The 25890-nt window shown below is 43.3% G+C and overlaps 1 protein-coding gene across 3 annotated transcripts in view; it reads left to right on the forward strand.

Moving 5' to 3' along the window:
- Nucleotides 1–25890, forward strand: part of klhl4 (kelch-like family member 4) — a 395441-nt gene that overhangs the window by 235771 nt on the left and 133780 nt on the right. Inside the window, exon 1 of one of the 3 annotated variants that reach the window (XM_078547229.1) lies at nucleotides 7441–7968. The exons of the other annotated variants lie outside the window; for them this stretch is intronic. Coding sequence (XP_078403355.1) covers nucleotides 7553–7968 — 416 coding nt within the window. The 5' untranslated portion in view covers nucleotides 7441–7552. Of the gene's footprint in view, nucleotides 1–7440; nucleotides 7969–25890 lie in introns of those variants that run through there. 3 annotated transcript variants of the gene reach the window in all.

Consider the following 25890-nt stretch of genomic DNA (forward strand, 5'->3'; position numbering starts at 1 on the left):
CACCACACATCCACAGGGATCTTACTCACTGCCAGTTCAAGGGACATCATCATTCACTCTCTCACACTCACCTTAATCTGTCCTGAGGATCGTGTCCTCATCATGTCCATGCACCACTCAGCATTCACAGATGCCAGGCATCCTTCTCATCTGGTCTGGCAGGCATCCTGCTTACACTCTCTCCATCTGTGTTCATGCAGGACAAGCTGGCACACAACAAAAGGGAGAGGTCGCAGACTGGTGGAGGAATGCCTGACATCATGGCCCTCACAGACCTTGAAAATAGAGTCATCCAGCTGCTTGGCGATGATCTGGACCATTCGTGTGCTGACGGTGAGGTCGGTGATGCTCAAACCAAGTGAGGATCCAGCAGCGCAACATCCATTAGACAACCATGCTGTGAGTGAGTTCCCCTGTTTCGCAGGCCCCTGCCATGCACTAATTACCTCTCCTTGTTTTCACAGCCACATCTGGGAAGCAGCCGAGAGAGTCCAAGAGCCATGTCCTCAACTCAAGCCCTAAAGACACCTCAGAAGAAGAATCTGATGACACCCTCCTTGAAGACCCATCACAGCGCTCACCCACACCCTCCACCAGTAGAGAGGCACACACAGAGAGGGACATACCTCTAGAGTAGCTGCAGGGTCACAATCTGGCAAGCACATTGCACTGTTTGATCCACAGCAGGTGGCGGCAGGGACTTACCAGGTTTCCAGCACTCGGAGGACTGCTGAAAACTAGAAATCTCCTGAATCTGAGTCAGGTGAGGAACCTCTGGGCTCGGTCATACCTCAATTACTGGACATGCAACGGCAAACTTGGGAACATCAGGAAAGGATGTCCACTACATACCTCAGATTGCAAGGCATGGTGGAGGAATCCGTCCACCTTCAGTCTGAGGAGGTAGCGCCGGCATGCCAGCGCACCAAGATCAACACTGGTAGGATGGCAGCCGCCATGGTGACCTTGGTCCAGGATATTGGTCCTGCACTGCTCCATTGCTGATGCCATAGTTGGCCTCCAACAGTGTCAATGCAAGAAGGGTACGGGGCAGCTTCCCCTTCTCCTCAAGGAGTCAGCCAGTGGCCCTCGGGCACCCGTAGGGAGGATCAGCAGGTGCATACCCTGGGGCCATCCACCCAGGTGACTCCAGGAGTGTCCAGCACATCCGTATCCTCTCTTCCTGTGACCCCAGCAGCTTGAGCGCCACAGGCCAAGGAGGGTGCCGCTGCCACACAGCAGAATCCCGAAAGCAGGCCGGAGCCCTCCAGGTCTCGGCTTTCCAGAGGACGCCCGACAAGGTCAGCAGGCTGCCTCCACCTCTGCTTTGGATGTTGGAGGATTACCAAGATGTAGCGGCAGGGTCAGGAAGGTTGAGAGGATGTAATTGCACAACCTGGGCATGGGTGTTAATCACTTGTACTCAATGTTCACTATTGTCAATAAACTTCCAAGAATGTTTCACTGTCTGTGGCTCCTTGTTACAAAGAGCAGTGGTCGTGTCACTCAAATGTGAAATCTTGGTTCCTGCACAAGATAAAGGCAGGTATCTCAGTCCAGGGCCTCTTCCCTGTGCAGTATGTAACCTTCAGACCAAAGTGATGGTCTGACTTCACATTCATTGGACATATTAGTGATACCTGCACCTCAGTGGTGCTTGTCATTGCTGCCAGAATGTCGTGAGCAGGCATCACAGAGTTCCGTCATTCTCTCTGTGTGCCCTCAGCACCTTTGAGATGGGGCTGGCCCTCATCTCTTCAGCATCTGTGACCGGTGACACTGAGCTCCTGAAGGGGTCAGGTGCTGAAGGCTGACAAAGGATCAGGTGCATCTAAAGTTTTACGGCTCTGTCTCCATGACATGACCCTGATCACAGAGCAAAAGCGAGCTGCCCTCAGCCAGACAGGAGTCAGACATTCACAGAGGCAATATGAAGATCTATGACATGTCCTCGCTACATGTCATCATCATCCTCCTGGAATTGAGCCACTCTTAGGGCCTCTGCCGCATCTCCATGACACATGACATGTGCCTGAGCACTGAGGGTATGTGCACTACCATCAGCCACACAGGAGTCAAACGTTCACAGGTGCAAGTTGAGGGTGTCAGGATTGTCCTCACTGCATCTCGTCATCATCCTCCACAAATCTTCCGGCTATAGGAGCCTCCTGAGTGTGCCTGCCTCATCTGGCCAGTGCGATGGCCTCATCGCCAGCGTCCTCACCTTCGAGGACTGCATCACCGTCATTGCCTTCGACGTCCTCCTCATCGGAGGAGACGTGTAGCTCTTCCATTTCCTCCTCAGCCAGGTCCTCCCCCGTTGCAGTGCCAGGTTGTGATGTGCACAGCAAGCAACAATAATGCGCAACACCCTTGGTGGACTGTGCTCCACTGGACCTGTTGAGGCACCAGAACTTCATTTTCAGAATGCCTATAATTTGTTCCGCCAAAGTCTGAGCTGCTTGTTATACTGTCTCCCTGCTGCAGTCTGAGACCGCCACAGAGGCATCATCAGCCATGTCCTCTGTAGGGTAGCCCTTGTCCCCGAGGAGCCAAGCCTGCAGCCTCTCTGGACCCTGGAAGATGTCAGGGACCTGAGACAGCTCAGGATGTAGGAGTCGTGGATGTTCCCTGGGAATCGTGCGCAGACCTGTAGGATGTGTTTGTGGTGGTTGCACACCAGCTGAACATTCTGCAAGTGGAAGCCTTTGTGGTTGATGTAGTTGACTGCTTGTTACCACGGAGATCTAAGTGCCACATGAGCATAGTTGATGGCACCCTGAACCTGTGGAAAATCTGAGATCTGTGCAAATCCCAGCGCTCTTGATTCCTAGCTTTCCTGATCCTTGGCAAAATGCACAAAATTCTGTGCTATTGCGAAGGAGGCGTCTGTGACCTCCCGAATACACTTGTGTGTGGAGGGTTGTGAGATCCTGCACTGATCACCCGTGGAGTCCTGGAAGGAGCCACTGGCATAAAAGTTGAGTGCCACGGCCTCTTTCACGGTCACTGGTAGTGGATGCCCTCCATGTCCCCATGGCGTCAAATCCTGCAGCAGGTGGCATATGCGACCGACCAGTTCCCTAGACATGCGCAATCTTCAGTGACACTGGTTCTCAGTCGTCTGCAGGAATGACAAGCACCATCTATAGATCCTGGGTCTAGCAAGGTGCCTACGGGTGCCAGCTCTCTGTGGGATCTTCAGCTGGCCCTGCCTCCCCTTTGTCTTGAAGGAGGTGCTCCTCCCTTTGCCGAGCTAGGACCTCCAACGTTCTCTTCTTCTTCTTCTCTGGCCTCTGTAAGACATGAGGCATACCGTTAAATCACCAGGCTTCATGATCCTGATGTTCTCCTCCTGCAGAATCAAAGAAAGGGTTAGCTTATGTGTACTAAGAACCTCTCTGGGTTAAGTTTGAAGGTCCCTTCACATATGCAGGAGAGCGCTGGCTACCACTTGGATAGCCAGTGTGTAGTGCGCTCATTGGCTGTCCGAAACCCCACCCACCTTCGCCCCACTCCACTTGACCGATTGGCGGCAGCTTTAGCCACTGGACTGCATGCTGTGCTCTCAGCTCAGGTGCAGGCATTCTCCTAACCCGCACTGCAAGGCTGCGCTGTTAGCTTGAACCATAATGGAAACTGGTCCAAGCCCTAATAAGGACATTGCAAGGGGCTATGAGCACTTCTGCCAATGACTGTGCCATGGCCACCTTTCACGAGGGGATTCTACAACTTGCCCAGTTGTCCAATTGTTCTGCTACCCGCTAAGACACACATTAATTTTCAGTCTGCGCCCGTGGGGTGAAAAGTTCTGGAGCATTTGGTGGCACTTTCATGCTACTACGTTGCTTGAGTGGGCAGAAAAGCTTCAGAGGCCCGACTCCAAGCATGTCACTGGCGTTTCAGCTGAACGGTCTCAGTTGCGGAAGAATGCTAATTTTTAACAAGCTTTTTTTAACAAGTGCGTGGCCGCTTCCCTCCCTGCCTCCCCCAACCCCCTGGCATGTGCTTGAGTACTTCCTTCAGTCTGACTGTGCTGCCTTGTCACCTGCTACTCCCGGGCTGACCCGCACTGGAGCCCTTCCCTTGGCACCGCACTCAAAGTCAGCCTGGAAAAAACAACTTGCCTGTGCACCCCGCGAATATGTGGTGCCTCTTCCTTGTTGTCCTATAGGTGATGCTCGTGAGCGCTGCTCAAGTTTATGTCCACTCACCCCGAGTTCCCCTTGATGTTCAGGTTGCCAGGTGCACGCTTTTTTAAGGTAGTCATGAAGCACACGGTTCTGAAGTAACGCCGACATGGGTGGTAAATTTGATGTGGGGCAATGTTTCCGGAAAGTAGGGCTTATATTTAGATGCAAATGCATTAAAATGATGTTCCTGATGTGCAGCGGCGGGAAACACGGCCTGCCATAGATGGGTGGAATGGACAAATTCAAACTGGTTTCATGACGGCGTAAAACTGACTTTTGGCCTTCTCACCTTGTCCCCCTGCCCGCCATGATGCCCGACACCATTGGGGCTGAAAAATTCCGGCCAAAGTACTTTTTCAACATCTCTGCCATTTCCTCATTCCCCATGATAATTGCTCTTGTCTTTGCCTCTAAGGAACCAACATTTACTATAACTACTCTTCTCCTTTTTATATGCTTGAAAAAGATCTTACAATGTGCTTTTATATTCATGGCTAGTTTACTCTCATACTCTATGTAGTATACCATTTTTAAAATTCATTTTTGGGATGTGGGCATTGCTGGCTAGGCCAGCATTTATTGCCCAACCATAATTGCCCTTGGGAAGGTGGTGGTGAGGTGTTTGGTGCTTGTTTATGGCCAGGATTTTAAGGCCCCTCCCACCCGCTGGGATATTACGCTCCTGCCGAACCAAAGATTTAAATGGCTCACTGCATCCGCTGCGGGGGGAGACACTCCACGGCGGGGCCGTAAAATCCTGGCCTATTGTTACTGTTAACTGTCCTCTTTGTGCTGTTAGTCAAGCCTGGGTGTGGTTACAGAGCAACAGAGACTAAAACTGAAAGCAGTTGCTTAAAATCTATCTCTTTGACCCTGGTCCATCTATCCTCATATCTCCTTATGTGGTTCGGAGTCAAATTTTGCTCTAAAATACTCCTGTGGAACGGCTCGAGAAGTTTTATTACTTTAAAGGCACCAAATCGATACAATTTGTTGCTGATATTTATGGGAGCTTGCCATCTATAAATTGGCTCTCAGATTTGTCCTCGACAACAGTAACATAAGTAATTCATTGGCTGTAAAGCGCTTTGGGATGTTCTAAAGTCATGATAAGTTGCTATATAAATGGAAGCTTTTTTTCCAAAGAGAAAAATCTTCCAGCTCCATCTTTTTGCTACACCAGGAATATCATTTCCCCAGTTTGCAGAACACATACGCAAGAATCAACACTATTGGAGAGAATTTAACAACAACATATGGAGTGGGTTTGGATTGGGGAGGAGGTGCAGTGGTGGGGTTAAAGTCTTATAATTCAGAATGCCGACGCAAATCCGTCTCCAATCACCCCACTTCTGACTTTAGCAAAAGTGGAAAATCCAGCCATTTACTCCAAGTAAGTGCTGTCAGATTCAGTACATCTACCTGCTGAATCCAGCATGTCTTCTGGCCAAGCCACGTGAACAGACAGTCCCCCTTTCAACCATCCCCATGAGACCTGCAACCTTCTCACCCCCATCCCAAAGCCCCTGCTCCCGTTCTCAGGCCTCCACCTACACAGGCCTCTGATCTTCACTCCACCCCACTCCCAAAACCTCCAATCCCCTTTCCAGGCCTCTGATTCAACCTCTCCAGGCCTCAGGCCTATCACACCCTAGACCTCTGATACTGTGCTCCAGGTCTCTGACCTTCTTCCCCACCCCAGGTCTCTGATCCCTTTTCTAAGCCTCTGATCACACCTCTGCCCTTCCCCCTCCCAGGACACCCATCTCCTTCCCAGGCTTCCAATCCTTCTAGCCACGGCCCAGCGAATTCTTCCCAGGCTCAGCAGCCTTACAAGGATCAATCCTTCATTCCGGATGTAAACTTATCTTGTCCTGTGGCACTCACCACCTGATTCCCTGTCCAAATGGAAGGTAAGCCCGTCAATCTGATTGTCCGTCAGGCAGGGACCCAGTCAACACCACACTCACGGCGGGGGCGTTAAATCCTGACGTCGGGTTCCCTGTGCCTGACTAACAACGCTGCCATTCCCCACTACTCCCTCGTTCCTGGTGGTTTAGGTAAGTTAAAATCCAGATCTATATTGGAGTAAATTGTTAACTTTTCTCCAGCATGTATAACACTCCAAGGAAACATACGTTCAGTGCTGCTTTTATTTTATCGTTTGTATTTGGGTCACTAGATAAAGGAATATCCAACCTGGGTGATTTTAAAATTGTATCATAGTTTACAATAAAGTAAAAAAACAGTGTATTTCTTACTGAATCTACAATTTCTTCTACAGAAACACAAAGGTGAAAACATTCCCCATATCTGAGATTGTGTCATTTTCTGATTTCAAAAAGTTATGACAGCCAAAGCTTTTAGAATGAGAAAACTTTATTTAGTTTATGGTTTGATTTTATGGCTGAAAGTTTGGTGACAGGCAACTTGGAACACAATTTCCATTTCTGTTTTGTCTCTCTGATTAAAACATGACCTGCTGCGTTAGAATAAAGTCATCCTTAGAGATTTTTTTTTATTGCTGGCGAAATACCTGGAAAACCATGAATCAAAACTGATTTTCTGCATCGGAAGAAATCACATCTTCAGCTATTTTTAACTTGCATTCAGTGATTCCTTCACATCGTACATCATGCAGAGAAACTGTGCTCGATCAATGACACTTCTGCAAGATTTAAACAGCCTTTGCCCTAGTTTAATCACATCACAAAACATCCTAATTGACTCAGACCATTCTTCCCTCTCGCCACTTTAAACTGCTGTTTAGTGTGTGACTGGGGTTGACATTTGTCTTTTGACCCCTTTTCAGTGAAGAAAGTGATAAGGCAAGTCAAGGAACCATTAAAACCAGACAAAAAAAAAATGCTTTGTTGTTGCCTCAATCCTTTAGTGAGTTAATGTGAGTGCCATATAGAAAAGGAACAGGCTGCATGTGCTTCTCCCGGGAAACGCAAGCCTAGTACTTTATTTTTTGCATGTTTTCCTAGATCTTATGTTACAGCTTGTGTTTCCTTAAAACAGATGGGATCTTGCTAAGCAAAGGGCAATGCTGTTAAATCTGTGTTTAACTGTATGTAAGACCAGCTGCTGTTTAGAGTTTTGGTAGCTGTCTTCCTGTGTTAATCTGATTTACTCGTTTGAGGGCTGACCTCATCATCCTGTCAGTATGGTATCCCACCTACACTGTTAGCAGCAGCTTAGTATTTGCAGCGAGTGCTAGCAGTACTGTATACTGCTCAGAGGAGAAAGGGCTTGTTCTTGTTGGTTTCTTCAGTGAAGGGATTTGGTGCAGAGGCATACAACGGTGATAAAAACAAAGCAATCTCACATCTACAAGTTTAAGACTGCCTTGGACAATGATGTCTGTGTCCGGGAGGAAGGAGTTTGACATGAAGCAGATTCTGAGGCTGAGATGGAAATGGTTTAGCCACCCCTCGCAGGGCTCTTCTGGAAACAGTGGCTGTCTCCAGCAGGAGGGATTTGAGCACCGTGGCATGGGTCAGAACAGGTTGAAAAACCACTCTCGGGACAGAGGTGGGCTCAGGAAAAACAGTAGTCCTGTAAACAGTTTACTGGCACCTGTACCAGCTCCAATTTACAGCAGACCTGACAGTCAGCCATGGCATCAACAGAATACAGTGCCACGCACGCCAGAGACTGAAGGACTCGCTAAAATTTCTGTGCAAGAGGACACTGTTAAAGAAGAAGAAAAAGAAAACAAAGAAGCAGTGGAATCAGGAGGTGTTGATGTTACAGAAGAGGCTACAGAGAGGTAGGAGCTTGCAATGAGAAAACATTAATGGCACTGAAGAAAGCTGAATGTCATTTATATCATTTCTTAAAAAAAATCAATACATTGGGACCATAATTCTCGAGTATGCATAATACTGGCAGCATATTTTATGCATGCCCTTAGCTTTTTCTAGAGCTTTGCCTCTGGTAAGTGTGACTGATCATCTGCTTGGCAGCTTATTATGTTATTCTAGTGAGGGATTCTAATGCCTGTGAATAATTTGCCTGCAATCACATGTTTATCACTCCTTAGTAAAAACATGCAAATATATGCTGCAACTCCATAGGCTAAGAACGGAGTTTTGTGTGGTCTGGTAATACAGCCTCAGACGTACTTCTGTTTTCAGTACAGTCAGCAGAGGAGACAAATGGTTTGTTCTGGGTTATATTTAAAACGTGTCAAAATCATGTTTATTCAAAGCTTCATTTTGTGGCACTTGTCGAAAACAGATTTTGTTGATGCTTTTCCCCAGTTAATATGAGTGGAAACTTCTGATTTATATTTCCCAAAACTTATATTGGACCCACTCCAAAGATGATCCAGGTACTGCACATGGTCAGAATGTGGAACTTGGTACCACATGGAGTGATTTATTTGAATAGCATAGATGTGTTTAGGGGGAATATAAATAACCATATGAGGGAGAAACTAGTTGAAGAGTAAATTGATAGGTTGAGATGAAGCAACTTGGGAGGAGGTTCATGTGTAGAAAAGACCTGTTGGGCTGAATGGTATTTTTCTGTGCTGTAAATTTTATGTAATTCTACATAATTCTATGTAATGCATGGTTCGCAACGTCTTTGCCCCACCAAGAAACTGCAAGTGTTAAAAACTGAACAGTGAAGGGGCAGGACATGGGAAGGGCATTATGTTATAGATGCACTGGATCAATAGCAGTTAGATTCAAATCCTGAGCCTTAATTCACAGAGTGGTAGGAGCTTGCAATGAGAAAACATTAATGGTACTGAAGAAAGCTGAATGTCATTTATATCATTATTTTTCTTTTTTTAAATCAATACATTAGGACCATAATTCTAGAGTATGCAATACACTGGCAGCATATATTATGCATATTCACAAAAAGTTGTCTGCCATCAGGAGGAGCAGACAACAAGTGCCCACTGGGGAAGGAGAGAAAATTGAAAACTGAGTTTCTACAGGCTGCTGTTAGAACATTGGCAAAAACATGAAGGCATACTGTCAAAACCACCATTATATGCTGAGGAATAGTCCACATCATGGGACATTGGGAAGTAAAGAGGGGGAAAAATCAATCCATATGTATTGGGGAGAAGTGGGGAGTAGAAAACCACTGGACAGAAACAGTTGTAAAAGTAGAGAAACATCAGAAAATCTCCGTAATGTGTTGAGAACAGTCAGTGATTTTCCCCGAGTTGGCCAATTAGTGGTCAGAGAGTGGGCTCGCAGTCCAATTAAGGATGGTAAATGGCATCTCAAAGCTGGACGGCCAATAGGAGGTCTTCTAAAATTAAAGAAGCAGCAGCTTACAATTCAGGGAAGTGAGACAGAGGGAGCCTCCAGGTGGAAGCGTCCCACTCCAAGCTTTTAAAATTTTAAATTAAATTGAAAAATGCCCTTAGCAGCTGGGCCACCACCATGGAGGGGGAGCCCCTCCAAAGGACAGCAGCAGCTGCACCTGAAGCCAGGCAGGCAAGGAAGGCCTCAAAGCCTACCTGGCGTGCAGGCATCCTAGTTTGCCACCAGGCAGCTGACCTGTTCTCTGGCACTTTGGATGTCCCACAGGCTGACTGGAACCTTCCAGTTGGCCCCTGACAATAGGCCTTAATTGGCCTTTTACTCACCTTAACTGACTACCCCCTGCTTGTGGACAGAAAGCCCTGCTGCCTCCAGCCCGCCTCCAGGAAAATGGCTGGGTGTTGGGATGTTGCCGGCAAACTGACATTCCAGCCAGCGGTGTGGAATTCTGCGCCCACCCACCTCTGAGCTTGCCCCTATCGGGACCTGAAAAACCCTGCCAGAGAGTCCCTTAATGGTTTGGCTGACAACTGGAACTCACTATAGACATGTTACTATGGATACAGGCTTTGAGGTTCTAAACTGTAGAAGGCTATGTTGGACTGCATATCCTGAAGATTCAATTCCAAATATAGAAACAGGAGCCGGCCATTCAGTCCCACAAGTCTCTTCCACCATTCAATTCTTCAATGAAAAACACTTCTACATATGATGGGAAGTCCTAGGAACATTCCGCTCCCTCAGAATTAGCAAAACAGACACCAAAGGCACAGTTTACAGCATAAAAGAGTGATTTCCATCACCACAGCTATTTTGATGGTAAATAAAGATATTCAATTTCCAATGAAGAAATCTTTTAGTTTCGTCATTAAAAAGCCCTAATAACATTGCCAGAAATGGTAGGAGAGACATGAAGCTAAGTAACAAGGTTTGTGTCAAACGATGAAAGCAAATGCTTCCTTTCGCTCCCTCCTCCCAATTGCTATGGAGTTGACCACCTGGAGTCCTGGCACACTGAAAACACAGTTCCAGTTGTATCCTATGAAAAAGCACTTGTTTCTTTTTAAAGTTTGTTAAAGGCTGGACATTTTTAAAATAGGCAGACTGGAAATGGATGATAATTTCACCCTGACAAACATTTTCCACCCACACAGATGGTAATCGTACCACCCACAAGCAAATAGTCATTAACCAGCTTCATAATCAAAATGGATTGACGTACAAATACTAATGATAAGGTGGGTGTAACATGGAGGTGTGCAAATGCTTTCTACATTATTGTCGACATCTTATCAAGTATCAGCAGAATAGCCATGAACATTAAAACATCACTCCTGTAGAAGTATTTTTCAGATGTAGCACAGGTTTTCTTAAAAAGACAGGCCACCTGAATAATATATGTTCATACTTCAAAATCTTTTTGTTCTGAACATTTAATAGATGCTCGGAAATGATGTGACTCATTATCTGAGTGTTGAATAAAACTCAGACATAACATCATTTTAACCCTGTAATGAGGTAATGAGATAAGCATATAGTATGAGAACTGTTTAATCAATAACAACTCACATTTACATAGCTTTAATGTAGTTAACTTGCTCAGGGCACTTCATAAGAATGTTATCAAAACAAAATTCAATACTGAATGCTATAAGGAGATATTAGGACAGATGACCAATGGCTTGGTCAAAGAGGTAGGCTGTAAGGAGCATTAGTGGACAAGAGAGTAATATAGAGAGGTAGAAAAGTTTTGGGAGAGAATTCCAGGGGCAGAATCTTTGGCTCGGCAAGCGGGAACAGGGTCTGCTCGCCGAGACGTAAAATGACACATGGTGACGTTGGGCATGCGTCCCATTCTCCCCCAGAGCTTTGAGTTGAGGTAGCTGAAGGCATGGCCAGCAATGTTGGGGCGAAGGGAATAAGGGATGTGCAAGAAACCAGAATTGGAGGAGCGGTGAAATCCTGGAAGGTTGTAGGGTTGCTGAAGATTACAGGGTTAGGGAACAGTGATGCCATGAAGATATTTGGAAACAAGGATGTGTATTTTAAATTTGAGGCATTGTTGGACTGGGAGCCAGTGTAGGTCAGCAATTACAGAGATGCTGGATGAATGAGCCTTGGTATAAGTTAGGACATGAGCAGCAGAGCATTGAATGAGCTCAAGTTTATGGAAGATGTAAGATAGGAGCCTGGTCAAGAAAACATTGGAATAGTCAAGGACCAATAGGTGACAGTGACAGTGCCATGAACATGAATGCTTGCACCCAGCACACATGCTTGAGATGTACCTGCTGTCCAGCATCTGTTTGTGGAGCCTGATGTATAGTGCTTGCAGTGATTTTGCTCTTCACTGTGTCTGTGCATCACAGTGCTCTTTCACATCTGTTCTGTGCACACCTACATGAATAACTTACATGTACATGCTACTGAGGGAGGCTTGTAGCCTTTCCTGACCAAAATACAGCTGTTGCATCCACTCCAAGTGCTGCTGTATGTGTCTTTCCATGCGATTGGCCAGTCTCTCATGGTCAAAGCTCATGTGGTTGAGCCCCTGGGAAAATGTGGAGCTCATGAGGGTGATGGACTCCTCCATTCACAATCCTAGAGTTCCCACTGCCTCAGGGAATTCCAGCAGATGTCCACACATATGCATATGATTGTCCAAATACTGTGCCCCAAAAGCTGACTCCTGAGGCTCCACGTTTCTACCCACTGGAGCATCATCATGATTCTCCTCCCTCCTCCGAGGGGTAACAAAGGTCCAGAGGTAACAAAGAGATGAATGAGGGTTTCAGCAGAAACTGAGGCAGAAGCAATGCCCAGAAATTAGAGGGGCTTCATCCTAATAGGTATATTGAAACAGACCAGGAAGCTTTTTAGAAAAAATATCTCTCAAACAATTGCTTGTACCTGCTTTCTTTAAGAGATGTTATGTTCAGATCAGTTCCAGGAGGCTTTTTTCAGAGCTACATTGCAGTGATAAAGGACTTTCTGGCAGATAAGATATGCTTCATTAGGACTAGCTTGAAGGATTTAATGCTTGGGCTGTTTTAATGTGGGGCTTATAGTGACAGAGTCAAAATGTGATGCACAGGGAATATTTTTTGAATTTTTGAATGTATCTTTTCAATAATTCAAAGCAGAAATGATTGTTCTTTTTCCCCTTTGTTATACATCTCAAGAGTCATAATCATTACATGGGAGAACACAAAGAAACACCTAAATTAAAAATTCGGATTATATAACAGATGCTGTAGTAAATGAATATTCCATTTGATTTCTCAGTGAAAAAAACACGAGTCATCTAGTACCACCCTGAATAAGATCCCAATAGCTCCCTTCCTTATAACCACAAATGTTCTGTAAGATAGGGGTTATCCTGTTACAAGTTAGAAAACAACTAATGAGATTATATGAAACCCACACAGGCTGAAAATCAGATCAATTTTGAGTTATTTTGCACTTATTGAATAGCTCTTGCATTATCTTAAAAAGTATTCCATCTTAGAGTAAAATTCCATTGGCTTTCTGCATCCTGTGCTAACCTTGGAAAGACTATTATTCCTGTCACTTGACACAATGGCCTAGATTTTCGTCTGTTCATCAGGTGCACGGAGTTGGGAAATTTCCAGCTCAGCGAACCTGACTTCTATAAATGTCTGACCTAATGCCAGATTTTCGATCCAAGGGATGGGCAGATTATTTTTCAGCTTGCCTGTAAGTGGTGAATGGTCGGAGGTGGACCTGGCGTGGGTTGGGTGACTCAGGCACAGAAAGAAAAATGGACCCTTCAGAAAGGCCCATTTGAGAGGTTGGTCACCCATGGTGAAGTCTCTGTGCCGTGAAGATGTAATTGCTATTTTAAATGAGTGGGAACTCTAAGTGTTGTCCAACTGTTGCTGATCCTGGAATGGATGACCCATCATGGGATTTCCTGAGGAAAAAATTGTCACTGTTTCTGCCTAATCAAAGTGCACTCAACGGAACTGCTGAAAGCATGGGGTGGATTCATAACACACAGCCATGGAGATGGCATCATCTTACCACCACTACCTAGGGTACAGATAATCTGCAGTCATGTAGCTAGCTGCCAAGATACGGTTGGTGGCTGAATGATGAACAGTGATGCACAGTGAAGAGCAAAATCACTGCAAGTACTATACATTAGGCTAACATGAAATTATGTTGTGGAAAAGGGTGAAGAGCACCAAGGAGATGGCCCAGACTGGTGGTGGGTCAGCCTGGCTGAGAACAATTTGCTCTATTGAACAGATGGCCATGGAGATGGCCAGAGTGCCTGAGCAGCAGTTTGTAGGTGATGGTGAAGGTAGCAGGTGATAAAGGCAGCATTGAAATCACCTTGGTACATGGGGGCAGTGGTGGAAGTCATGATGTCAATGCATTGAGCACAAGGGGATGTTGGCATTAGGAGTGCAACAATGGGGTTGCTTCATATGGGTAGATCAAATATGGTTAAAGGCAGTGGCGTGCATCAGAGCGTGCTTTCACAATGTGAAGGGCTATACCTAAATAACTCCTTTTGTGTCTTACACTGGTCCCAGCTCTTCTCCTTCATCCCCTTGAGCCAGATCATCCCTTGGACATCAAGAGGATGGAGAGATGTTGGAGGAGGCAGTGTCACATCATACTAGCCCACACGCCACTAACTCAGATACAAGCACTTCGGAGGGATGTAGTGTGTGTGTAGTGTTGGTGGCACAGGGTGAAAGTCACCACACACAGTGCTGAAGAAGGTGTCAAAGTCAGTGACATTGCGCACATTAATCCCGCTTGGAGGAGGGAGGAGAATCATGATGATGCTCCAGTGGGTAGAAACGTGGAGCCTCAGGAGTCAGCTTTTGGGGCACAGTATTTGGACAATCATATGCATATGTGTGGACATCTGCTGGAATTCCCTGAGGCAGTGGGAACTCTAGGATTGTGAATGGAGGAGTCCATCACCCTCATGAGCTCCACATTTTCCCAGGGGCTCAACCACATGAGCTTTGACCATGAGAGACTGGCCAATCGCATGGAAAGACACATACAGCAGCACTTGGAGTGGATGCAACAGCTGTATTTTGGTCAGGAAAGGCTACAAGCCTCCCTCAGTAGCATGTACATGTAAGTTATTCATGTAGGTGTGCACAGAACAGATGTGAAAGAGCACTGTGATGCACAGACACAGTGAAGAGCAAAATCACTGCAAGCACTATACATCAGGCTCCACAAACAGATGCTGGACAGCAGGTACATCTCAAGCATGTGTGCTGGGTGCAAGCATTCATGTTCATGGCACTGTCACTGTCACCTATTGGTCCAGACATAAGCTTCACAGGTCAACAGGCCATGTATATTCCAGGTAATATTATTCATCTGCTGTCCCCACTACCTTGGCAGCATTTACATTGCAGGTAGCAGAGGATATGCTTTGTGAGGGAAGCAGAGACTTATGGAAGCCTGGGATGTAGCAAATGGTGCCCACCTCAGAAACTGGACCATTGACCGGAATGGATGATATGCAAGTTCTTTCAAAGAGTCGTTGTTGCACAGTTGTGGGCTCATCCTGCACAATATGCCTTATCTACATCTTTACTGGCAGATACAATCCTATCAGCATCCTATCAGCATGTAGTGGGTGTAAAGTCTTAAGTCATGTCAATCTCCGCATTGTCGATTTTGTTTGTTTGTGGAGAAGTTTGTTTGTGCCCAACCATCTTCAGCTGCTTCATCAATGATCTTCCTTCAATCATAAGGTCAGAAGTGGTTTGTTGATGATTGCACAATGTTCAGCACCATTTGTGACTTCTCAGATACTGAAGCTGTCCAAATGCAGCAAGACCTGGACAATATCCAGGCTTGGGCTGACAAGTGACAAGTGACAAGTAACATTCACACCACACAAGTGCCAGGCAATGACCATCTCCAACAAGAGAGAATCTAACTATTGCCCCTTGACATTCAGTGGCATTACCATTGCTGAATCCCCCACTATCAACATCATGAGCATTATCATTGACCAGAAACTAAACTGGACTAGCCACATAAATACTGTGGTTACAAGAGCAGGTCAGAGGCTAGGAATCCTGCAGCGAGTAACACAACTCCTGACTCCCCAAAGCCTGTCCACCATCTACAAGACACAAGTCAGGAATGTGATGGAATATTCTCCACTTGCCTGAATGAGTGTAGCTCCAACAACACTCAAGAAGCTTGAGAGCATCCAGGACAAAGGAGTCCACTTGATTGGCACCAATACTACAAATATTCACTCCCCCCGCCACCAACGAACAGTGGCAGCAGTGTGTACAATCTACAAGATGCGCTGCAGGAACTCACCAAGGCTCCTTAGACAGCACCTTTCAAATCCATGACCGATAACATCTAGAAGGGCAAGGGCAACAGATACATGGGAACACCACCACCTGGAAGTTCCCCTCAAAGTCACTCACCATCCTGACTTGGGGATATATCGCCCGCTCCTTCACTGTCGCTGGGTCAAAGTCCTGGAACACTCTTCCTAACAGCACTGTGGGTGTACCTACACCACATGGACTGCAGCAGTTCAAGAAGGCAGCTCACCACCACCTTCTCAAGAGCAATTAGGAGTGTGCAATAAATGCTGGCCTAGCCAGCAATGCCCACATCCCATCAATAATTTTAAAATACGGTGGCTTTGGTGCCTCATTTACAGGCACTGGCATTTATGTGAGTGAGCCAGGTTGTGAAGGACTTCTAACCATGTTTATTTGTAATATGTTGAGGCCTCTGGTTATGATGGCAAGTGTTTCAGCCAATTTAATGTAACTGAGTCAAACTCATGTCAATGCAAAATTATGGCAGTAAACTGCAATAGTAACCAATCACAGGATTCACTCATCTATTTCCCTGGTTGCAGCAGTGGATCTGGTTTTGGTGGCTGTTATCCACCATTATCATCCTAGTCTCCTGTAACACAACCTCTTTGCTGAGTCCTCTACCCATAGAAATATTGTTCAAACACACTGCAAGTAGAAGTTTGGGATTAGCCTAGATGGTTCATGCGAATATCCATCAATTCAAGCTTAATGTTTTGATGCTGTAAATTCTGGAATTCAAAGAGCTGAGGGCAACAGTGATTTCCACTGCACTGCTCATGTAGTATGACTCGTTAACTGCCCCCGCTGATCTTCGTGGATTAGGTTTGAGAGACCTTGAGGTCATAAGAGGCACTATATATGTACACTCCATAAATTTCTTTCTTTCCTTCCTTACTATTTTGGTTTTGCATGACTGGTTGCTCATTCTGCTTATTAGAATGCACTAAGAGATACATAGTGATGACTGTGACTCTAAAAATGCAGTAAAATAATAAAGAAGTTAAAAGAGTGATTTTCTTCCTCGTTAAAGTCTTGTTAAGTACCAACCCTGATCAACTAGCGCAGAAGTGTACAGATTGAACATAAAATATCATTTGGCACCAATCCTGTTGTTATCAAATGAACAAAAGGCAACATTTTCAAATATCACCACAGAACTGAAATAAGTGATACTTATAGTTATGTTTGGGTTGGTTAATGTCAATTATATGACATAAATTGGTGCTAAAATAATTATAAGTTCACACACCCCTCACCAGGAATGCAAATGTGCTGTTATATACAATCCTGATATCCTAAACCATAAAGGTTTTCCACATTGTAGATTACTAAAGATCATTTGTAAAGGAAAGCATGAGGAAATCAGGCTAGAAAATATACTATTATTATTCCTGGGCCTTCATTGTGAATGGTTATTATTGGCGCTGAGTTTCAATATGTATACTCAATATTAGTATTCAGAGTATTCCGTTATTTCACTAGTACTAGATATAGCTTATTTTTTAAGCAAAATTTCATTAGCAAAGCAGCCGCAACAACAATTGGTCCTCATGAAATTCATTGAGCAGGTTATTTTACTTCCCAAACCATTCAATCAGCTGAATATTAAACTTAATTTCCTGCTACTTCCAGTTAATTGAGATCATATAATTCAGTCAGAGCTCATTGTCCTGTTCAATCCTAACCTGAACTGGAAATAATACTTGGCATTAGAACTATACCAAGATAAAATTTTGATGACATTGTCGCATGATGGAAGAAGCTTCCTGCAGCTTTGCCTGTATTAAATGAGATAAGCTTGGTTAATTTAAAATTAATGAAAAGATTTGATAGGGGCATGGACACTTAGTTTCGTCAGCAAGTCTAAAATGGTAGCCTTGTTTTTTACAAAAGGTGTCAATGCTGTGATGTGTTGAACTGTACTGAATGCTGTAAAAGTCTGTCAAGTTGAACAAACAGGAATCATGCTCAACGAATCTGGGCAAATTCCCTCACCACTTTTCTCTTCCTCCCACACACAATATATTAATGAGCCCAGTAAATCCTGCCCTTTCAAAGAGATCAGAGCATCAGCTGAAATTGGCACTGAAATGTAGATTTACTGACTGGGTAAATTCAATAATCTAGCATACAACAGCCAAGCAACCTTTTACATGACCTTCATTTTAGTTTCACCATAAGATATGAAAGTATGCAACAACTGTAATATGTTAAAACAATTATTTAAAAAAGCCTCATAAGATAAAGAAGGAGACAAAGAGAGACTTCAATTATATAGCACCTTTCACATCAGGACATCTCAAAGTGCCCAACAGCCAATTAAGTACATTTGAAGTGTATATAATGTATAATGTAGGAAACATGGCAGACAATTAATGGACAGCAAACTCCCACAAATAGCAATATGATAATGACTGTTGTGATATTATATGCATGCCAATTCAGACAATGACTTGTACCTTTAAGAAGCTGCATAGTAACATCACTATGGCATCGCCATGTGTAGGCTGGAGGATAGAAGGTACAGCCTCCATGTTGGATGTTCATTATTGCCTGTGATCTCTACTGCAGATGTACACTACTGTCTGTGACTATATCAGTAAGACTTTATGTATACCTTATGATCCAGGCATATAGTCAAGTAATCAACCTATGTAACTGTTAGGACGCACGCTGGATCAAAGCCTATGCAGAGCTGTATATAGTTGTTGCTAGTAATAAACTTCATGTAATTGTGTTCGACCAGAACCCTCACCAGTCTCAATATCTTGCTTAACATAGATAGCATAGAGACAGGTCCCTTGAGCTCTCCATCGAGACCCTCAATATATATGGTGGCAGCAGATTGTAAGTGATCATGACAATGACCAGTTAATTTGTTTTCTTTTAGTGATATTTCACAGGACAATGTACGCCCATTAGGCTTTCTGCATGGCTCAATGTTCAGGATGTAGCTGACCCACACAGGAAAGTGCCAGGTTTCTTCTCCAATCTGTGTTAGATTAGCTGACCTCAGCCAGAGAAGCTATTTATGGAAGTACAATTGACCTCTCAGTGCCTCTGCAGTAATGAGGAGAAAATTAACCATTTTTTCATCTCCTAACCACTATCCAGCAGACTCCCTGATGGAGGAAGTGTGCTTGTGGGAATGTTGAGTGAGGACTGGATCTGCCTTGATTGTGATTGCCCTATGGTGGAATAGTCTCCTGCCCAGCTTCAGTGAGCCAATATGAAAGTATCAATAGCACCAGGGAGTGAGGGGAAATAATTAAAATAAAGTGAGTTATTTTGAAATAGCTTGTCTGAAGGGTCCAAATGAGCACAGCAAGAAAGTTTCATGCCTAATAAATATAACCTAAACCTCAAGAGTAAACTACAGATCTTTTTCTTAGGCTTTTTTTTAGGTTGCCAGCAGGAAGAATATCAATGTTGCAGAATGAAACATGCTTCCATTGTAAGGATCCAGTATCAGAATCAAACAAACACAATGACAATATGGAAGCATTGAAAATGCTTCACCTATATTCCAGTTGGTTTTAAAAAAGCTATTAAAGGAATTTGATATGAACACTTATTCATCTGGTTATAGCACATCTTTTTCACTATTCCAAAAATGATCCTCAAACCCAGTCTCAAAGGAACATTAATGCTAATTTTCCATTTCCTACAGCAGCTGTTGTTGTGACACGGAGATTGTCAATTCATCCTGAATTTCATTCATTTAATTTTTGACTCCCACAGGAGTTTGCTGCTGGTGGGAAGGGGCAGGTAGTGGGCATGGTGTGCATAAGTTGCATAGGATAGGCTTTACTGATCAGCTGGTCTTCTCATGTCCTTCATTTGCTGTAGATATGTTCCTTCATTAAAAAAAACATTTTCATTCTAGTTAATTTATGGACCCTGACTATTCTGAAGGCTTATCTTCAATTCCTCAATCTGAATTTAGTAAAGGAACACTCTCCACTTTAAATGTAATTTTGCTTGATATTTAAAATTACATAAAGTCGAAGATACAAATACTTATTTTTGCAATACTCATATTACTGCTATGCCAAGTTCCTGATTGGGTGTTAAAGCAGACATTATAATGAGCCTATCATAGCATACATACAATGAAGAAGTGGGGAAGGGCTGTGTGCTGATGTTAATCTCTGCTTTTCCAGTTTTGATCACTGCTGGTAGGAATTCATTTCATTTGCAATTTTAAAGCCAATAAATCTGCCTAAATGTGTCACACATTAGTGCTGGTACATTTGCAGTAGTAGCAATTTTAGCTACAAAAACCTCAGTTAATGCATACCATTCATTTAAGAATTTTACCTGCTACTTGGGTTCAATAATCCATATTCAGTAAATTACTGGTCTACACTGACTAATTTCCTTGTTAGCCTATTTGTGGAATTCGTCAGTTTTACTTTCAGATCTAGCAGGTTGACATATGAATAGTACTGTTCAGTACAGTTAATTTGAAAGAGCCCTGTAGATCAGCTACAAATGATTGAATGGATTACTTTGCCTATAATTTGCTGTACTTCTGACATGGGCTTTGTTAATGAAAATAAATAGTCAATTGTAAAGTGGCTGATGCAGTTTCAATTTCAAATAAGCATTTTCTTTGGGAAATGAGATTTACAACATGGCTCTAAAACATTCTCACTAGCATATTTATCATTTATTTTATTCCTTACATAAAATTTCTTGGACTTTGGGCTTCACTCATTACTAGCTGTGCGACCATTCATTCTCTTAGTGCTCTTCCTATGTGGTACTCAGAAGTGCATGTTTGAATTTTCTGTGGGGCAATATGTTTTTTAAAATCTATTCTTCTTTTGCTGACAGCCTTGTAAACCAACAAATCTATGCCAACATTCTGGAAGTTTCACTGCAGTAAATATTATTGAATTCCTACACCCAATAGAATAACTAGTTTTTAATTTTTCTTTTTAAAATCTTATAATTTTAAAATTTTCTTTCCTACTTTGCATCAATTTTCTCAATAAATTTCATTTCAGTGCTTTGTTCCATGTTCTTATCACTACATATTTTTCTACTTTTTCTAATTTTGCAGTGCACTTTACGGCACTCTCAGAGAAATTCTGGTCTGCAATTGTATAATTTGTGACATCTTCTTCATTTTTTTTCTTAGTATTTTTTCTCTTTTAAACATCTTCTCGAATTGCCTTCTATAGTTTACAATTACACTGCCCGCACAGCTCTGTTCCACTGTTGGCACTTCTGGATTATTGTTCAAAATCACCAAGGATTGATTTATTGGCTTCAGAAGATGAAGGAGAGAAATTTCCCCTGTTTGTTATATGTAACCAAAATCATTTATAAAGAACAAATTTACAATTTCACAAACTGCGCAAAGGAAATCTTTACCTAAAGGAGTCCATGATTGTGAAAATCGTACATGGTCTGTTGACTTGACATATCAAATGGCCTGCGCGTTTGCCTTCCTATTTTTAATCTAACATTTATTCCTCAGTTCTATTTCATTTTTCCTTCTTTTCCCATTTGTTTTAATTCCTTAAAATGGTACAGTCCAAAACCATGGAGCTTAGGACACCAGTGGAGGATCAGCTATTCTAGCCTGAAGTTCATTATCTCCAACATTGTAGAAACCTGAGTAATTATCACTCCTCTATGAGGCTGTCTCACTTTGTAGCACTTGCAGCAGACCGTTATTGCAAGTTTCTGCACTTGCACTTCAGAAACAAATCTCCAAACACCACTCCTCCTGTCAATGAGATATGCCCTTTCTCACACACACATGCACATACTTCGGGCTCAATTTTTGGGTCCCGCTGAGTTTGAGAACAAAGGCAGATGGCTTGAAAGCTATGAGGCCAGTGGGCATGCTGGCTTCCCAACCCCATTTCTGACATCAGCCAAAGTGGATTCAGGGCCTGAATAGGCTGCCTGCCCCCTTGAGGGTTCATTAAGAGCTTTGTTAACTAGGAATTAAACAGTTTTCCAATGCAACGGGGGCAGATTAACTGCCTGGAGTCGACCATTCAGTGGCAGGCTGGGGTGCAGCACTCCAGGCAGGCCTATATACACTTTCTCTGATTGCCTGGGTGAAGGTGCCGCTATATGCTGCCCTGTAGAGAGGATCCCCTGAAAGGCTCAACCCGCACCACTGCCCAAAGTGGTGGCCTGGCTGCTTTTTGTGTTTTTTAATTGTTTTTCACTTGGAGGTGGGTTCGGGACAGGGAAAGAATCTGGACTCCTGTTTTCTGCACTTAAAGAGAAAATTCACCCACTATTTTGTTTATTTGAAACACCATCCCTTATTATGCAGAATTAACTGACATATTCTGAATATTATTACAGCATTATCTCCCTTCTTAGGCAGTCTCTTAAGATCAAAGGTGGCTTGTTTCCTCTCCTATTCGATGGATTCTGAATTGCCGATAAGTCCAATGTGAAATCTGCAGTATCTGCCACTTGCAGGGAAGGTGGTGCTTGAAGGGTCATGTAGATGGATTGTTTGGATGTTTATGTGCTCCCTTTCTCACATCAATGTCTCCTCTGCGCATTCCTGATGAGCTATTTCAATGTGTTTGGTGCCACCCAAATGAGCCTTCTCTATTTTGGTTGGGTCACAAGCCACGGAATCCCATGAGTCAACAGGGTTGTTTGACCTCTTCAGGGATGCTTTGAGGACGTGCCTAAAGTGTTTCCGCTGTCCTCCTGGGAATGTCCTGCCATGACCAAGTTCCAAGTGGAACAGTTGCTTTGGGAGTCTGGTTTTAGGTATTGCATGGAACAACATGTCCCTCCCAACAGAGGTGGTTTTAAGTGATTAGCCTTGATGTTGAGCAAGTTGGCTTGGGAGAGGACACTGCTGTTGGACCACCTTTCTTGCCACTGGATTTGGAGGGTCAGGCAAAGGCATCGCTGGTGCTACTTCTGTAGTGCTTTGAGGTGCGTGCTCTGGTTGTCTAAGTCTCCGAAACATATAGGAGTGCAGGGATCAATGCTGACCGGTAAAACGATAACCTTGGTCTTGGATTTGAGATCCTGGTCCTCGCATACTCTTTTCCTCAGTCGGCCGAAGGCTGAGCTAGTACATTGGACGCAATGATGAATTTTGTCGTCTATGTCTGTCTTTTTCGAGAGGAGACTCCCAAGATACAGAAAGTGGCCCACATTTTCCAGGATCTCACCTTTGATCTTAATCAATCGGGGTGGGTGAGGGAAGGTACAAGTCTTGTGCTGTGGGAGCTGGTTGGAAGAGGACTTAATTTTCCAGGTATTTAGCGAAAATGCCGTCTTCTCAAATGCTTGGAAGAAGGAGTTGACAATAACCTGAAGCTCAGTTTGTGAGTGAGCGCACACACAAGCATCATTTGCATACTGAAGCTCTAGAACTGAAGTTAGAGTGGTTTTGTGTTTTGAATTGAAGGTGTAGGTTGAATAGTTCCCCATCTCCATGTCTGTGGGTAATTTTTGGAGGTGAGGTGCAGTATTGCAGTGAGAAAAATGGAGGAGAGAGTTGGTGCAATGTCACAGCCTTGTTTGACCCCAGTTTTCACTGGGATTGGATTTGTGGTGATTCTGTTAGTGAGAATCATTGTTTGCATGTCATCGTGGAGTAGGTGGATGATGGTGACAAATTTCTGAGAGCAGCCAAATTTGAGGAGGATACTTCATAAACTTTCACAGTTGACAGAGTCAAAGGCTTTTGTGAGGTCAAAAAACATTCTGAATATTGTTGCAGCAATATATAAGTAACAGTGATTGCTACAACAAAACAATTTCTCCAGTATTTTCTTTTCCAGCACCTTAGCAATCATTATGGTTAATTTCATGATAGTGTATCTTGCATCAAATCATTATAATTCTTATAGCTTTTACGTGTGGCATTGGGATTTGAGTTTACCCAATCCTGCAGCAATTTTAAGTTGCCTTCTTTTGGGGATAGCTGTCTATTTTTCTCTATATGTAGGAAAGTGACAAATAGACAGAATTATCCAATATCTGTCAAATATATTATCTACATAAGTGTCAACTTGAAAGGGGCCTGTGTGAACTCTTTAAGTGGGCTGCTTAAAGAAGTGTTGGGAGACACACTGTTCATTTTGGTGTTAGAAATAATTAATATTGATTACAATCCATTGCTTATACTTTCAACTGTAGCATTCGCAATTGTCTCATCAGGCATCCTGCAAGCAAATCTTTCGCTATGCCTATGTCCTGAAGGTATGTGAATTGCTTGTCTGGTACTCAAGAGGCCAGACTGTTACTTGTGGAAACCAAACATGACTGAGGGGTAATTCACTGCAGGAAGTGTTTCGCTCTGAGTTAGCTTTGATTAATTGTGAATTAAATCTATTTATTTTTCATTGTACTAGCCTGGACAAAAGGAAATAAAGAGATAAAACAGGGAGTCTTTGCTGGCCTGTTTACATCTCACTGTACAAATGTTGGAGGCTATAAAAGCTTATAAAAACTTTTTATTCAGCATGCATGACTCAAGTTTGAAAAAGCACTTTGGGCATGAGTTCTTGGCTTTTATTATTTTGGGAGAGACAGCAATGTAAGTAAATTATTGCAATCTTGCTTTATCAGTCATTTCTTTAAAGTCTTGCTTCTGTTTGTTTAATTCTTCATACCCTTGATTCATAACTTTCATTCAAGCCCTATTGTCTGTTTGTGTGGCATTTTTAATCAGCAACATCTGGTGGTGTCCAACACTATTTCCAAAGCACACCTCAGTGGTAAAGGGGCATATTGTTTTTTGCAACCAGTTATCCCAGATTTCAATAAGCATAAAGACACACTTCAGTCAAAATGGAGTGAGTGGTTGCGTAGAGGAATTTATGTTTGTCTTGAAGATGTGAATAAGGGTACCTGGAGTCTACCTGAATCATAATAATTAGGGTCCATTTCATGACAAATCTATTCTGCAGACAGTTCCAATTGCAAATCACTCCCTTTTAAAGATTTTGTAAGGTGCATTTGGTACTTATTGCAGAGTGGAACAATTTTCCCACTTAGTGTTGGTAATAAAAACATCTATGTTACGTATAATATACAGTGAGCTTCAGGAACAAAGCTCTCCCTGGTCAGCTCAACTATGTGCAGAAAAACACCCCAACCACATTACTGTGAACTTATCCACCTCTGCACTTCCAATCCTTCCAAAAATATACTTCATTCATAAAATTTATAAAGGCACATTACATAATAGTTCAAATTTGACATTATGTAAATTGCAGTAAAGATCTAGTTTCTTTCAATTTAGTACATGGGATATTTATAATGTACAGTTATATTTCATGTCAAACACTCTCTGATATATACAGCCGAAGGGATTTTATATGGTTTCCAGCCCCCCAGTATACTAGGGTGGAAGGGCCTTTTATAGTAGCCTTTTCCCATTGAGAATTTGCAGTGGTGACCCATCTTTAGTATGTCCCTCAGCACATAGTTTTGGTCCTTGGAATGGGCCAGTCTGCAACACCTGATCATCAACAGCTCTTTGCACTGGAGGACCAACAAGTTTTGCACATACTGAAGAGTGTCTTTCACTGAGCTGATAGTCATCCAGTTGATGTTTATCTCAGTGTGCATCCCTAGTATTATGATGCCTGTAGAGACAAATCTAAAATCGTTCTGATTTTAGAAAGATCACATAATAAGATTTCAAGTTTCAAGACTTTTATTGCAATAAACAAACAAAAGCATAAACATTATTCAGTAGGCAACGTATACTCCAAACTACAAAAAAGATCCCCCATTTAACTTGAAACCAACAGATAATCCCTCTCAATGGTTATACTTTTTCTGTCCCTTAATTCATTCTCCAGGAGCCAGTCCAAAGCTATTCTCAGCTCCTGATGGCATGTTTCCTTTTATCTTTTCCAGCCGGATAACTTCCAATCCTCAAACTGACTTTCACAGTGAGGAATCCAAAGCCTGGCAAATCTTCCAGCCTCAGTTAAATACTCCACAAACTTGGTCTCATCAATCAGAATGCAAACTTAAACTCCCAGCCACACTCTATGTGGTGAACAATAAAAACTGGCTGCCGCT

The sequence above is a fragment of the Cetorhinus maximus genome, chromosome 8 (assembly GCF_964194155.1).
Source record: "Cetorhinus maximus chromosome 8, sCetMax3.hap1.1, whole genome shotgun sequence".
In the NCBI taxonomy this organism is placed as follows: Eukaryota; Metazoa; Chordata; class Chondrichthyes; order Lamniformes; family Cetorhinidae; genus Cetorhinus; species Cetorhinus maximus.